The sequence below is a fragment of the Argiope bruennichi genome, chromosome 4 (assembly GCF_947563725.1).
Source record: "Argiope bruennichi chromosome 4, qqArgBrue1.1, whole genome shotgun sequence".
Classification (NCBI taxonomy): Eukaryota; Metazoa; Arthropoda; class Arachnida; order Araneae; family Araneidae; genus Argiope; species Argiope bruennichi.
In genome coordinates this window covers 111277766-111293847 of record NC_079154.1, presented here as the reverse complement: position 1 = coordinate 111293847, position 16082 = coordinate 111277766, and the positions used below count along the sequence as shown (strand labels likewise).

The window sequence follows — 16082 nt, the reverse complement described above, 5'->3', positions numbered from 1 at the left end:
ATCAATTAATTAAATCCTTGCATTTGATAAAATAGTTCTATTAAAAGAACATTCTCGTATGTCATTATTCTCCAGTTCCGCCACAATAACAACCATCCTTTATTCAACAAACACCTCCACGAACAAAAAAAGAACACGATTTCGCTCTAACGGTTCGTCTTCCCAATTTTTTTTCCCAAGTCGAAAAACAGTTTTATTGTTCGCATCATTTTTAAATATCCGATTGGTTGTCGCCACTCGTCAGAGGCGTTCTATTCATCCCCGCTCATTTCAGAAGCAAGTGGTTCAAATTGCACTTGGCAGGGATTTGGTGAGAGCTTTCTTTTGCATCTATATTTACACCAGAATCGCGGTCCTTGTGTGCGAATGCTACCACGCGGCCCGGACGCAGATATGGATGAAAAAATGAAACAATGAGCTTGTACAGACAATCGAAAGGAGCTGGTAGCGGACATGAACTCTTGGGGATCGTACTGTTCCATCGATTCGGTAAGTAATTTCAAATTATTACAAGTGTTTCAGTACCAAGTATTTCTTTAAAATGGGCATTAGAAAGCTATCATATATAGCAATGTTCACTAGAATTTCGGATGGAAGTTATTGTTCATTGTTGTTAATGAACCTATGAAAGTAAATATGGCTACATCTGTTTTATAAGTTGTTCCTAATTTTTATAATTTTCTAAAATTTTTTTAATCTGCTTTGTAAATAGTTTAATTTTAAAAAAATAAAGGGTTTAGATTAAAACTGGATTATTGGAAGATACCAGATAGCAATTTTTAATTTTCATTTGTATTTTGTATTGCATTGTTGATAACGCACCTTTGAAATTAAATAAACTTCCCGCAATTATTTCACACATAATTTTGATGATGGCAACAATATCTATTTGTTTTTGTTTTACTCTTACAAATTTTTCGTTATTGAGAATTGTAGAGCTATATGTGGCTAATCCACTTATTCTAATTCCTTTATAAAAATTCTCTTTAGTAGAAACTTTTAGATTAATAGACTTGAAGAAACTGATAAAATTCCGAAAATCATTTTTTAAAAACAAAAAACGTTTAAATCGCAATACGAATAGTCTTTTTTTTTATTTGCTCAAATAAACTTATTTCTAGGGTTACAACGAATTATTAGTCCATTTATGAATTGCCTGGCTTTCAAAATATCCAATCAATTAGTTGTATATTATCCAGACTGCTGCATAATATTAGTTGTATAACATAAAGTCAATAGACTGTTCTATTATCATAACAAACAAGCATATAATTTCACTTTATTTGCTTCATTTTCTTTTGTTATACGATATTTTAATAATTTTCCTATTTTATAATACGTATATAATTTTTTAAGTCACAAAAATTTCAAAAAACAAAAAAAAAGATATATATTTTGTCGAAGGAACAATTGCTTTTCATATTCCTTTCGATTTATATGACATTTTGCATGTAGAAATACCATGGAAAATACCTAATAATTCCCAATAAATTTTGAATCATATATACCGTATTTCGAACTAATTTATTTTTAAATGAATAAATAGATTTATAAGTTCATCTTTACTTGAGTAATTATGAATTTTTAAGCTATAAGAACCCCAGTTAAGTTCATAAGTTTTCAATAAGCACACATTTGCTTCTGACTCGTGCTAACATTAAAATATTTTTCCGATAAAAAAATTTCTCCTAGCTGAAATCCCGTCTTTAATACTGGAAACAAATGCATCTCTCACATCTAAAAAACACGATATATTTTTTGTTCCTCATACCTAAGTTTTCATCTGGTATAAATATTGCAGGCATTAATAATCTGAATGCATAAAGTATTTCTATAATTAGCACGATATTATATAGTATCTATCTGTAGAGAATTTAAGACACATATTTTTCTTATATCTCAAAATCCTGACTTTATTCTAAGTTTTGAAAATATTCTCAATGTACCAAATTATCTTTTGTATATATCATGTCAAATTTGATAAAAAAAAAGTAATTATACTCATGATAATTACTTTATTGTATATAAAATGTAAAGAAAGCATTGTAATTGACAGAAAATTCGATCAAAATTTTGAGAGATCACCTTGTTTCAGATCTTTCTTAGTTCAAAAAACACATCTTTAGTATTAGATCTGTCTGTGAATATTATTACGTACAGAGATTTTGAATTACACGAATGAAATTCGGAATATGGATTTTAAAATCAAATTTGTAGATTCTTTTATAAAATTTCGAACAAAACCCAGGTCTGTTTGGCTGGCTATTCGAGTACAAGTGAACTGGATAGCTATAAAGCGTAAAGGGCTATCATCTCAAATGTAGATTCTAATCAATTTTTATACCAAATCTGTCTAAAGATTGATGGTCTGTACTTTCGCATGCATGTAATAGCAATAATTAATGAACGCAATGACATGAATCGATGAATTAGGGCTGTGACATTCTTGTGACTATAATTTTAGATCTTTGCCAATTTTGGTTTCAATCAGGTGCAAAAACTGCTAGTAAATCACAAATTCGATTTTCGATGTATTAACCGCATGCCGGATATTAACCGCCAAATAGGAAGATCGCCAAGAACCACACTATGGGTTAGATAGTAAAAATGTTAGATTAACGCCAATGTTTCATAACTATCGTTCGTCAGTACCATGCCAGGCTTTGAGTGCCTTACCTAAGGTTCTCAATTTTATCCGAAGAGAGTTTATTTATTTATTTTCTTTCTTTATCGAGAAGACTTTTATTAGAGCGTATACGAGAAAGTTTCGTAGAAAGCATTTTCCCTTCTTTAATTTGTGTTAATTGATTTACAGTTGACACATTACCAATTGTAAAAAGATAAAATTTATTATGTTACACATTTTTCTAAATTTCAAAAATTTTTTTAAAAAAAGCTGAATTTAACATTTTTTTATTCAATCATAGAATTGCTGAGTACTTTTCGAAAGATATATTTTCTTTTTCTTTTAACGTTTTAAGTATTGAAGTTAAAGGAATTTTTTTAAATGTTTATTAATAGACTTTAGATTTATTTAATTTATATATTTCAGCTACTTAAAATATTTTGTGTTATTAAAAAAAAATGGATTTAGAACAAAATGTCACTCTAAAAAATTTACAGCTCTTGCATCTCTTTTAATTAAATTTGATTTTTAATCTGATAATCTCAATAGTGGTAACTCAAATATGAGGGTACGAAGTTTCAGATATGTGTTTGATTTCGCTTTCATAGTGGATACAATAACTCTCACTTCGATGGTGGGTCATGTTTCTGCATGAAGCGTGGACCATGAAAATAGTAAAATGTTTTGTAAATATTCCCATTTTTTATGTTTTTAACATATTTGAAATTGTTTTACTCAATATTTATTTCTGAAGAGGATTAACTTATTTGGCATCACAATCACGTGTTAAACTTTACTGCTAAATGTGCATTACTCTAAACTGGCCTTTGACTAGCCCTCTGTTCTACGCAATTGGTATCACTCAATTCCAAATATGAGCTTGAATTTGGACGCTGATCAATTTTGATGTGATGTGGAATGGAAAGTTGAATATAAAATTCTACCAATTTTCATCACGTTACATCATTTGAAACGTGATTCCTCTATAAATGCTATGAAAAGGGGGGAGAATAGGGGTTTGATGTATATGGAGAAGGGGGCGTGGTATACTCAGGCATGAAGATAATGTGACCGACAGTGTGGTAATTGAATGGATCGGTTAAAGAATTGAATGCCGTGAAGTGTTGCTAAGGTATTCACATGTCGTTAGTGATAAGAAATAATCGGTTTTACATTGCGCTGTGACATCATAAAAAAAATAAGAAATGCAGATGTTCTATGGATTCTAAAAATAAGTAACTGCAACGTACGCACAAAGTATTAAATATCCTTAAAGAATTTTTTAAACTATAGGGATTACATAGTTTGATAAGAAGTTGGACCCAGAAGTATAATTAAAACAAAATTCAATATTAAGACCATGCATTCTTACATTTATGGCCTCTCTCACCTTTTGTGTTATAGCATTAGAATTAAAAAAAAAATATTTTTAAATAATCACCTCTGGTTTCGCTCGATTCAGGTATAAATCTAATGTGTACACATAGCCAGAGTATATAATGCCACACGAATCTACTGCAGTGTACTTATAACCATGAAATTTAGTCTACAGATTGTCGCAATAGTGATTTAATATATTTAGAAGTATTATTTTAAAATTTAGGCGAGAGGTTTTCATTAGAATATTTCTTTAATTTTTAATAACTTTTTCAAAATTTATTATAAATGGCTAATGAAATGAAAATTTATTATTTATTAGCCAAAATAAAATGCTAAATAATCACTATATTTTTGGAGTTGTTTATCCCAGGACAGCATTTAATTCCGAAAAAATATATATATTTACATTTCAAAAATATTGATTTTAATAATTTGAAAACCTTCTAAGTTCTACCTTCTTACAAAGGTAGAACTTTTTTTATTTTTGCAAATAAATATTATAACATAAAAAGCTTAATATATATAGAAAAAAAGAGTTGTTTTCAATTAAAACAGTATAAAAATTATTTCTTAAATAATTTTTTGATGCAAACTGAATATGTGCTAAGATGCAATAATCTTCAAGTTTATACCCTAAATCGATTTGAATAAAATCACTTCAAATTTAACATAATATGCAAGTATTGATTCAACAAAGACAACAAATTTATTTTAATTAAAAAAATTTAAAATAATATTGAATTTCATGTAATTCGAATTTTTAAAAAATGCATAGTATTTTTATTATAAAATATATTAATGCGTAGAAATAAATATAAATATGTTTAGTGGACCAATAATAGTTATATTGTTGTGTTTTATATGATTGTAATAAAAAGAATTTTGTAATAAAAAGTAAAATAAAAATAATTAGAAAAGAATTAAAAAGTAGAAAATAAAAAGAATAAATAACCAAATAAAAAGAATTTTTTATTACAATTACATGAAAAAAAGAAATGTGTAACAAAATTAAAAAAAAAAATCCTTCTCTTTATCAATATTTTTATTATAAAACATATTAATGCTTAGAAATAAATATAAATATGTTTAGTGGACCAATAATAGTTATAAATATTGTTGTGATTTATATGATTGTAATAAAAAGAATTTTGTAATAAAAAGAAAAATAAAAATAATTAGAAAAGAATTAAAAAGTAGAAAATAAAAAGAATAAATAACAAAATAAAAAGAATTTTTTATTACAATTACATGAAAAAAAGAAATGTGTAACAATTTTTTTTAAAAAAAAAACCTTCTCTTTATCAAAGGACTTCTTGTTTGTTACATTTCTAAAAGTTAATTTATGAGCTTCCAAACCTTCACACCTTTATAATGTTACTTATCTTCGAACAAAATAACGAACCGAGGTCAAAAACCTACAAGATCACGAACTATGCCCAAAACCCCTGTAGCATATCGTCATTAAATGCTAATGCAATTGTGCTGATAAGATTATTCTTCTGTGTTTAGGACTTACGTGATTTGTATTCGTTTATATAATACAGTGAATTCTCGATTTAACGGATTAACTGGGGGGAAATAGTGAGATCGGAATTCCATCAAATCGTGTATTGCTTTATAAGCGATATTTAAAACGGAGCAACATCTTTGAGGTTGTGCTTTTTAATGTAAAATATGTATTGTTTAGATTATATCAGTAACAAAAATTCCTCATAGATCCGTATTAGAAAGGTGAAAAATAATTTCAAATTTGTTTCATTGGTTTTAATGCAAATTTACTAAATTAGTCACGTTTTTCTTTTTGCTTTATAAGCGAAGATATTTGATTTAAAATCCATTTGATTTAGGTTTCATTGTGTAAATTGGAAACTTCGTCATTAATTGGGGGGAAAAAGAAAGAAAGAAAAAAAGTATAAAGGAGTTAAAAAAAATCTTATACATTTTATTTTTGAAGAATTTTTAAAATACATTTTTCGAAATTTGGAGTATTTCGAATGGCAATATGATTTAATTTCTCTTTGAACATGTATTTGTAAACAAGATCGGGGCATTATTCTATTTTCAAATTTTTTCTTTATGAAACTAAAACAAGTCAATGAGCTGTATGATTTTCGAACGTTTATGAGAAAAATATGTCACACGCAGGAAAATTTAAAATAAAAAAGAATTATGAGATACACATATTATGATAAAAAATCTATCATATAGATTTGTCATTAGAAGAAGTTATATAGACTCTTAGAAGAAGTCATATAGACTGTTACTCAGATGAAAAAAATTAAATATGTTAACAACGTTAAAAGATATATTTAGTAATAGTTATTTCTATTAATGATAAAAGAAAATGTGTTTATGTTTGTCTGTCTCTATGTGTTAGCGTACCACGAGTTAAAACATTTGATTTAGAGCTTCAAATTTGTCATATATATGTTTTGGAGGGTTAGAATATGTACTTGGGTGCGATATTTTTGAAATTTTAATTTATTAAAATATACAAAAACAGAATTCAGAGTTTTTCGTGATAACTTCCAAAATTATTATCATATGAAAATTATTTCTATATTATTTCATAATTTAAAACAATTATCCTTTTAATGAAATCAAATTTGATTAAAGTATAATTTTTTCTGAAAATTGTTAATCGCAAAATTTTTTTTTGCATAGTTTTCAAAATTTTTTCATTATTGCAATGAAATTCAAACAATTTCCATTGCTTTATATAATATTTAATATCATTATTTTCTTTTATAATTGCAAGATAAAGAAGAAAGATTCCGTTTATTATCTCAGCTTTTGTGTAAGGAATGAAGAAATGAAGTTACAATGCCGCATTAGACAACGTGCAATTAGAAAACAAACCCAAACACTTACATTTTTTTCAATGTTTCAATTAATTAAATTCAGGTGTATAATAAATAGAAAAGTATATAAGTAGTGATTGAAAATATTGAAACAACATTTTTTTTATATCTATCAATATTTAAAATAATTTGTTGAGAGAACCATGAATCAGCTATTTTGAAACACTTCTTATTTTAATTCTATTTCATGAAAAATATATTATTACTGTTAAATGATTTGAAAGAATAAACAACATTGGATAGATGAAGTTAAAAAACACTTCATTAATACTATATTCTTAATATTACTTCCAATATTAACTTTCTCAAGAATTCAAAACTTAGTAAGGAATCTTTATGCATGTCAAAACAAATTATTTTGAAAAAATAAATAACTAAAAACGGAAAAGACGATTTCCACACTTTTTAAGAAATATTACCCTCTCTCCAAAAACTATTTATAAAACACGCCGTTTCAAGTGTAGCGAAATGGCGGTAAAAATAGGAAATAGTGAAGATTCACTCTTAATGACGAGGGAGGGATGAAGAATCATTTCTGAACTTAAAGAGAAAAATCTGAGTTTCATAACAGTATTTTTAGAAAAGAATTTTTTTGCTTAACTCCTCGATTTATCTGGCATTTGTATTCCACTGTTCCGATTTAATTTCGGTGAATTATTATCGAATTCTTTTATAAGTATCACAATGGATTCAGCAAGCGAATTGATTGAAGCATTTTGATGTATGTCATATGAACTTGAACGAGTTTCGTTTTTTGTTCTGAAAATAAATTCGTTTCTAAAGATCATTTATTGATTTTTGTTTGTTTTAATGAGTAAATTATACAAATTCTGCTTAGTAAATAAATTTCTAGAAATATAGTTAATATTTATTTTTTTTCTTCGGCATTCATTCAGCTACATTAATGCCAAACGATTAATAAATTATTTTCAGCTTAATATCTTTTAGTTCAAATAATAAATTTATTCCATTTTTTTTATTTGTATTTTTTTTTCTCAAATTGGTAAATTTTGTTGTATAGCCATGATGTTTTTGGTAATTTCATTTAATTTCATAATGCAGAGGGACGAGACTCAGTTATTTAATTATTTTCCAAGTTCTACATTTCATAAGTCAAAATAAACACGAACGCGAAAACACACGACACTCACTAGAATATAATCTATACTTATAATAAAGCTCAATGTGTGTGTGTGTGTGTATCTGTGTGTGTGTTGGCGCTCTACAGGCCAGGTCATTTGACATACAGCTATCAAATTTGGTACATGTATACCTTAGAGGTCGGGAATGTGCACCTGGGGTCCCTATTTTTGAAATTTTAATTAGAATTTTAATTATTAATTAAAAACTAACTTTCCCGCCAAAAAAATCTTCCATTTTCCCCACCGCCAACTTTTCCGCCAAAAAAATCTTCCATTATCCCCAGCGCCAAACGAGAAAGGCTTCAGTTTTTTTTTTCTCCCAACAGTAATGAGGCTAGGGTTAAAATTTTTCGGCGGATTATTTCAATCGGTTCTGTTTATTTTCTTAATGTTTGATGCATTTAAAATTAAACATTGTAAATTAATCCATGTTTCAGATTCATTCTGAAGCACTTTTGAATTAAAATAACACAGAATAAAGGAAATTAAAAATGTCTAATCTGCATAGCGTTACCCCAACTGGCGTAGAAAAATTCACGCATTTGCGTTACCTAACTGGCGAAGAAAATTCACGCATGCGCATTGTTCTGATTGTTGTAATGACAACCACTATCAACGGATGATTTAAATTATTTTTAGGTTAGTTGCATGCTTTTGTAAGTAAAATGTATTTATGTTAGTTATATATTTTTTTATACGCTTATAGTTTTAAGTACATCGTTTTTTAAGTAGTTTTTTTAAACCTGTTTTCAACCGTTTATTTTAAACGATTCGTTTTATTTTCTTAGTGTTTGATGCATTTAAAATGAAACATTGTTAATGAATCGATCTGTTCATGATGAATCTGAGAAAAGTTTGTTGACAAATTCTTGAGATATTACATAAATTAAGAAAGATATTCTTTAGCGCCCATAAAGTTTAAACGCTCGGTGACTCTATTATCAGTAATCATATTATTAAAAAAAATGCTTTGTTTCAGTAAAAATATTATTATATTAATTGCAGATTAATCATTTACACTTTAATTTAAAGCATATATTCTACGAGGGGTAACAGAAAATTAGAGAGATACATATCACGTTATGACTGAAGGCCTTTATAATTTATATGACTATCAAAATTTGAAGTTTTAAAATATTTTGCTGAAGAATCTATTAAAGTTGGAATTGCGTAAAATATTTAATGGTACGACCGGAGTTTAACCCCCTGCTTGGGTCAATTTTTAAAAATCGCCAACAGCGGCCTTGCGAAGTGTTCAAAAGCAAAGGAGCAGATGTTCAATTATAGTGCATAATAAAGTTTGCCAGCTTTGGCGCGTTATCGCAACTTGGCGAAGAAGGGGGCCAAACTCCGGTTCAACCTATTTAATTATTAAAATTTAAACGAACATTAAGATTGGCGAACCGGCTGGTCGCCAAAGGCGGCTAGTCTAATAATGATCCCCAAGAACGATCATGGGAAATATACCTTGAGGTTAATAAGTTAACGCCATCTGTTGTATCAAAAAAGAAGGTAATAGAGTTATGTAACTGCTACAATAGTTAATTATACAATATTTTTTTTAAATTTTTTAAAGCAAATGCATGTTTTTTAGCGTTCTATAGATTTGGCCTAGAATAGGATAATGATAGCTGAAACATGACTTTTAGCAATAGATTATATTATTTCCCAGAAATACAAACTTCGTTTTTCACGTGTTTTTCTTCCATTGTTGAAAGTTAAGGAAAGAAGGATTCTGTTTAATAAATGTGGAGTGTACCAGACATATAAAAAAGGGAAGTTATAATATGCAGAAATTTAAACGATAGATGAACTGGATATTTACATTTTTAATAGTACTATGATGTTATGTGATTGTCTTTATTAGAAAGTCCCTGTACACAATAAATAGAAATAAAATAACACAATTAAAATAACACGATATTAATAACAAACAATTTGGGAGAATCAAAATAAAGTTATACCTAAACAGTGTTTTTTTTAAAACAAATATAACCAATATTCCTGGGGAAACTAGTTGGTCACCTGAGGCAACTAGTAATGAATAACATTGAAAACTCATTATCAATGGTTATTTTATGTAATTGTATTAAATAGCATAAAAATATTTCCGAGCTGGCTAATATCTGAAAGCTGCATTACTCTTAAATATTTCCTTTTCAATTTCATGTGAACCAGGATTATTTTACCTTCATAAAAATTCCAATGAGGTTTTAATTGCAAAATAATTTAATTTCAGAAATTTATATGATTTCCACACTCTGTAAACATACTGAAAACATATAATATGCTTTGTACTACAGTTTGTTAGGGTCTTTTTTTTTTTTTTATAAACATTATGTTCTTTTACACACTTTCAAACTTAGAATAATTAAATCACATACCCTAATAACACAGTATGTAAATTTTATAAAAGCCGGTATTTCACAGTTATTAACCAAAAAAAAAAAAAAAAAAAGAACATTAGCTACTTGAAAAATTGATAATCTAATAGGAATGAACTAAAATTGTAAAAGATGTGCATTTTCTCTACAATCAAAATTGTTTGTAATTATGCTGTACTAAAGGAAGAATTATTAGATTAAAGAAATACATTGAAAGACATTTAAAGTCTGCGTGTTCTAGCCAAAAAAGGCTGGCCATATTTGAATGAAGATGTAACATAAAATTTAAATATCACCCAACGTCATCATCCAATAAGAATAATTTATCAAATAAACGTTTACAGAACAGGAATACGCAGTTATTTGGTCGCTTTTCGCGAAACTGAATATGCTAGCTCTTTCGGAATAACATATTCTTTTGGAACGAAAGAAACATGCATATCACAATGGCGCACGCGATTCTGTGCCGAAAGCCATTCGCCGAGATGATGACGTGCAATGCATCATCTTTTATTGAAAGGTTGGGCAGATGAGCGCGGGAAGATGCTATTGACAGGAAGACAGACATCATTTGGAGGAGCGAGAGAGGAGAAAAGAAAATTACCAAGATGGCGGAGACGGAAGCTTTTAAGACCAGAAAAATGGAACATTTCGGTAAAATATATACAATAATGGAATAGATACAAATGGGGTATAAAACTTATTTTTAATGGATCATGAGGAAATAATAATGTAGAATTCTGTGTATTATGTGATTATTTAGATAAAAGACCGTATAAAATAAGAATATTTTTTTGTCAAGTCATAGCAACTGTTCTTTTCACAAGTCAATCTGTGTAATCACATTTTTTCGGGACTAGATCCTTTGATGACCAATTGGTTTGCTGAGATGAATAGCTTGGTTTCTCAGTAAAATATTTCTAAATTCCAAATTTTGATGGAAATATGTAATTTCAGAATTTCCGAACTCTGTATTATATTTTGAATTCCTTTAATCTTCTTTTTATATTTCTTTACATATAATTATTTCACCGGAAAACGCAGCAGTATTTAAAAATTATTTCACTCTAAAATTTCCCCCATTGCTTGATTCTAAAGTAAAACATTAATTGTAATATACGATGAAATTTCAAAAAATTTATTACAGCATGTCTTAAATCTACTTAATATGGAAAAATAAGCTAAATCTTCATATCTTGATCACCAACAATCGGGTATGAACCTAATTTGAAATATTAATAGTATTAGTGGAAATAATTTGAGTTTCATTTTAACAATGAAATGTATTGTTGCAAAATATGGCTAAAATGTTTTTTTTTTTAAAATTAAAGATAAATAAAAGAGACAAAAAAAACTGGTAATATAGGAAAGGCAGTAATTTAAATGCCAAAATGACGTAAAAACCATTTTTGTGTTATAATATTACTGAAACTCCTCACACAAAAAGGTCAACACTTCGTTTAAATTTCAATTAATTAAAATTTCAAAAAAGTTCCGAAGTACTTATTCCCATTCTTCAAAGTATATATCTCATAAGTTCGGTAGCTCTAAATTAAATAGAATGGGCTGTAGAGTGTCAATGCACACACATACACATATATATACATGGACTTTACCGTTAATATAGGTAATATATCCAATTTATTTCAGAATTAGTGAAAGCAGAAAAGTTGGTTAGTTGTCTTTAAAAGAAATTGAATAGATGAAACATAAAAAAAAGGATTTTTCCTCTTTTAGCAATTGATAAAAAGCCTCAATTAAGCCAATCGATATTATTGAAACGGCGCAAAGCATATATACAGCACATTCTTTTTCAATGCATGCTTTTAAATCTTTGATTAAATTGATTGATTTGCTAGACTAGCGCTTTAATAAGTTAACTGCGGAATTAATTTTTAAAAGACATTCAAATCTCCTTTTTTTAAAGCCAAGCGATGCCGCATTTACACGTCAAATTCGATACAAATGGTTGCAAAAAAATCATAATAAAGCGAATAAGATTTCATTTTTGTTTGATAAAAAACACATCATCGACTACGCCAAATTATTAATTATTACATATCGCTACGCCAAATTTCTCATCGACTACGCCAAAATAAAGATTCGGACTGACATTATACACGTCGAATGCATTTAATTGGTTGAAGATTATATTCCATTGATTTTCCATTAAAGGAAACTCATCGGGATGAAAATTGGTAAATGTGGAAGTAATTCAGAGTCATTCCTTCATCCGATTACTAGAATATCAATCCTAACTTCGAAATTCAAGTTGAAATGCGGGGACTTATTGTCAATACTATTATTCTGTTTCGGACATTTCTTTAACAGTGGATAACTCTTATTTTCTGTGAATTTAAGAAAGCATCATCAGTCCTAGTATTTTAAGAGAACCACTGCTAATGGTCTCCTTAAAACATTCTCGCATATTTTATAATAAACATATATTTTCCCTCCCTCGAAATAAAATTTTGAGCACTAGACTTGGTCGTGAATGTTACGAATGCTCAGATTTTTATTTTTAGAGTTTCACACATGAAAGTTGTGTTCTTCACAATATAGTATAGAAAACCGGTACTTTTGCATTAATTACATACTTGAATGGCATTAGAAAGCAATCGTTAGAAGATATTAATACTTGAATTACATACTTGAATGGCATTAGAAAGCAATAGTTAGAAGATATTAATACTTGAATTACATACTTGAATGGCATTAGAAAGCAATAGTTGGACAATACCAATTTTTGCCTTGAATTTAGAGTCTTTATTATATTTAATATGCAATCTTTGGCAATTAATCGCTCTTTAATAGCTTCACATATACTTTGTATATTGTGTTTATGTATTCCCTAATCGAGTAAAGTCAATTGACATTACATACAGATGCAAATATCATTTCACTGGAAGCTTTCAGGCGGAGTAATAAAAACTGACTTCATTAAAAAGTTTTTAATAACTTCATTAAAAGCGCTTTATTTACTGATTCCACAATGAATTTTATAAAATTAAAAAACAGTTAACTACGATTTTATCAAAGAATATAAAAGATAAGCAGAAACGTGTTCCTTTAACTTTAAACAATGGAGGAGGAATGCATGATAAAAACGTCCGTGTCAAAAATAAAAATTGTTTTATTATAACAATGAAAATTGTCATTGCAAATTATAAAGCATGAATAATACATTACAAAATTATTAAAATCAGGGGCAAAAAACTGAACGATAGTTAAAGTAGCAGCATTGAATATATATATATATATATATATATATAACATTTTAATCTTGCATCAGAATAATATTTGAGCAGTAATATTTTCAATTGTTTTGGCTAAATTCATCCATTGTCAAAACTGCCAAAATTTTGCATAGTATCCAAAGAATTATGTTTTCAAAAAGTTGCTCTAAGGGTGCAAATTGCCACCGTTCTTGGTATAATTACACTAAATTTCATAGGTCTAGGTCCCTTTGTCTGCCCTGTAGCACTCTTTTATCATTAGTAACTAACCGTCTTTGATGAACACCAGATTGAATGGTGTATTTGTCTATCTTTGTGATATCTATTCTATCCAGGTATCTATTTGGCATAATTTAGTTTTAATGGCTTTCCCAAGAAATTATTTTTAAATACGTTTTATTCGGTATGAATCTCGCACTATTAACTAAACATATGCAATTATGCTCATTGCATTTTGTGTATCTGTAATTTATTGTGAATTCACTAAAAATTTTAACTAATAATCTTATGACTGAACAACTAATCCAATGACACTTCGTTGAAATGAAGAATGGGCATAAAAATTGTAAATATAAAAGATAGAATTGTAAGGATCAGTATACACGTGTACTACAGAATATACTTCTTGTTTAAAATATATAAAAGGATTGTTCAATACATTTCAGTGTATTTTCCAAGAATGACCTTTATTGTAAAAGAACGATGAAATATTTTTTACACATCCAGTTATATTACAGGAAAAAATCAATAATACTTAAAAATGGACGTATTTAAAATTATTATTGCTTCACTGAATTAAAAAATTTCATTGCATTTCAATCATGCGATAGTCCCTAATCTAATTGCCACTCAATAAAAAAGTTAAAAATATAATTAAAGGAATGGTTTAAATAGAAAGCTATTCAATATTATAATAATAAATCGAATCTTCATACCTTCATCGTCAACAATGTGATCAAAATCCAGTTTTAAATAGTTTTAAGGAAATGAAAACGATTTCGGTTTCATTAGAAGATAGATAATATTGTCAGAAAATATACTTAAAAATATTTCAAAATGTAGTAAATATTAGATAAAGAATTTTATGGCAACTTAATTTGTATCACTGAAAAAAAATAATTTTTAAAACTTTTTAATTGTTTAAAAATCATTTTAATTCTATAGTATTTGCGGAAATTATGGTGCGAATATGTGAAAATTTCACTTTATTTTTAATTAATTAAATTCAATTTTTTCAGTAACCTGAAGAATTTTAAACTTTTGTCTGTATTCGAAGCAATATTCCATGCCATAATAAAAGGTAGTCCTATTATGTATAGAAAATACAGTATAATTATTTCAATATTTAAAACTGTATCGAGATGAAGTGTCTATTTGAGATGGATGCCAAACTTGGCGACTTGTATTGATTAATTGGCAGAAAACATATCTAAATAGTGTTGGCAATTTGGCAAAGCTTTAGTTGCTTCGGATAATTTAATATTCATTTAATATTCGAAAATTTGTAATTGAGAGTTCGGATGACTGACGTTAATAATAATAGGTACCATTGGATAATAGATAGTTCAGATAATCGGTGATCTCTCTAAAAAATTGTAACTCAAAACGAAATACGATTTGATAATTTTCTTTATTTTATAGACAATTCTTTATGTCAATTTAGATATTAATAATTGTCAAAATAAACATTTATTTAAAAAAAAATACAACATTATTATGTTTTGAAGTTTATATTAATTTCAACATAAAACATTTGTTTCTAAAAAAAAAAAAAGCGATAATTCCAATACATTCTAGAAACACATACAGCACTATCTTGTTGAATATCAGAAAACATTCTTAATAGAAACAGATTACACCTTTTTGCTTTATAGTTATATCCAAATGAAGAATAATGCAATTAAATTAACTATCTATTTATAAAAAGACTTTTGCTACCCCCCCCCCCTCCAAATGCACGAGAGAATGATACCACGTGAGGTAAGCGAACCATCGAGTCAGGGCACCGCCCTTTTCCTCACAATATCGATCCCATCCTGTGAGGCCGGCATCCACATCCCGTATCCCAGCATTCCCTGCATGGCGTCCAAGCTACACAGTGAAGCCGACTAGCAAAATGTTGCATTCAGGTTAGTTTTTATAACGGATATTTTACCTTACATCTTTTTTTAAAATGGTTAAATATCAATATTTCATCATTGGGTGAGAAAATGTGTTATTGCTAAATTAATCAGTGCCTTTTATATCTGACATGCTGCAACGTATTGGATTTCTTCTGGCATAAACATGGATACAGATGTAAGTAAACTGTTTTAGCTCTTGTACTTACTTTTAGATCAAAAGTGTTTTATTTCTTTGCATGTAATGCCTTAAAATGTTATATTTTGTTTCTAAAAAACATATTACAAGCAAAATAAACAAAATATATTTTTGATTTTATTATTAATTTCCCC

The 16082-nt window shown here is 27.9% G+C and overlaps 1 protein-coding gene and 1 long non-coding RNA gene across 3 annotated transcripts in view; one reads left to right on the top strand and one right to left on the bottom strand.

Moving 5' to 3' along the window:
- The window catches only part of LOC129966702 (uncharacterized), a 133722-nt gene that overhangs the window by 103246 nt on the left and 14394 nt on the right, over window positions 1–16082 (bottom strand). The gene's annotated exons all lie outside the window — the stretch shown is intronic.
- Window positions 324–16082, top strand: part of LOC129966700 (septin-4-like) — a 41531-nt gene continuing 25772 nt past the window's right edge. The window contains exon 1 of one of the 2 annotated variants that reach the window (XM_056081221.1): window positions 324–489. In XM_056081221.1, the coding sequence (XP_055937196.1) occupies window positions 454–489 (36 nt within the window). In that variant the 5' untranslated portion in view covers window positions 324–453. Of the gene's footprint in view, window positions 490–15827; window positions 15928–16082 lie in introns of those variants that run through there. The other variant, XM_056081222.1, reaches the window with a different exon arrangement.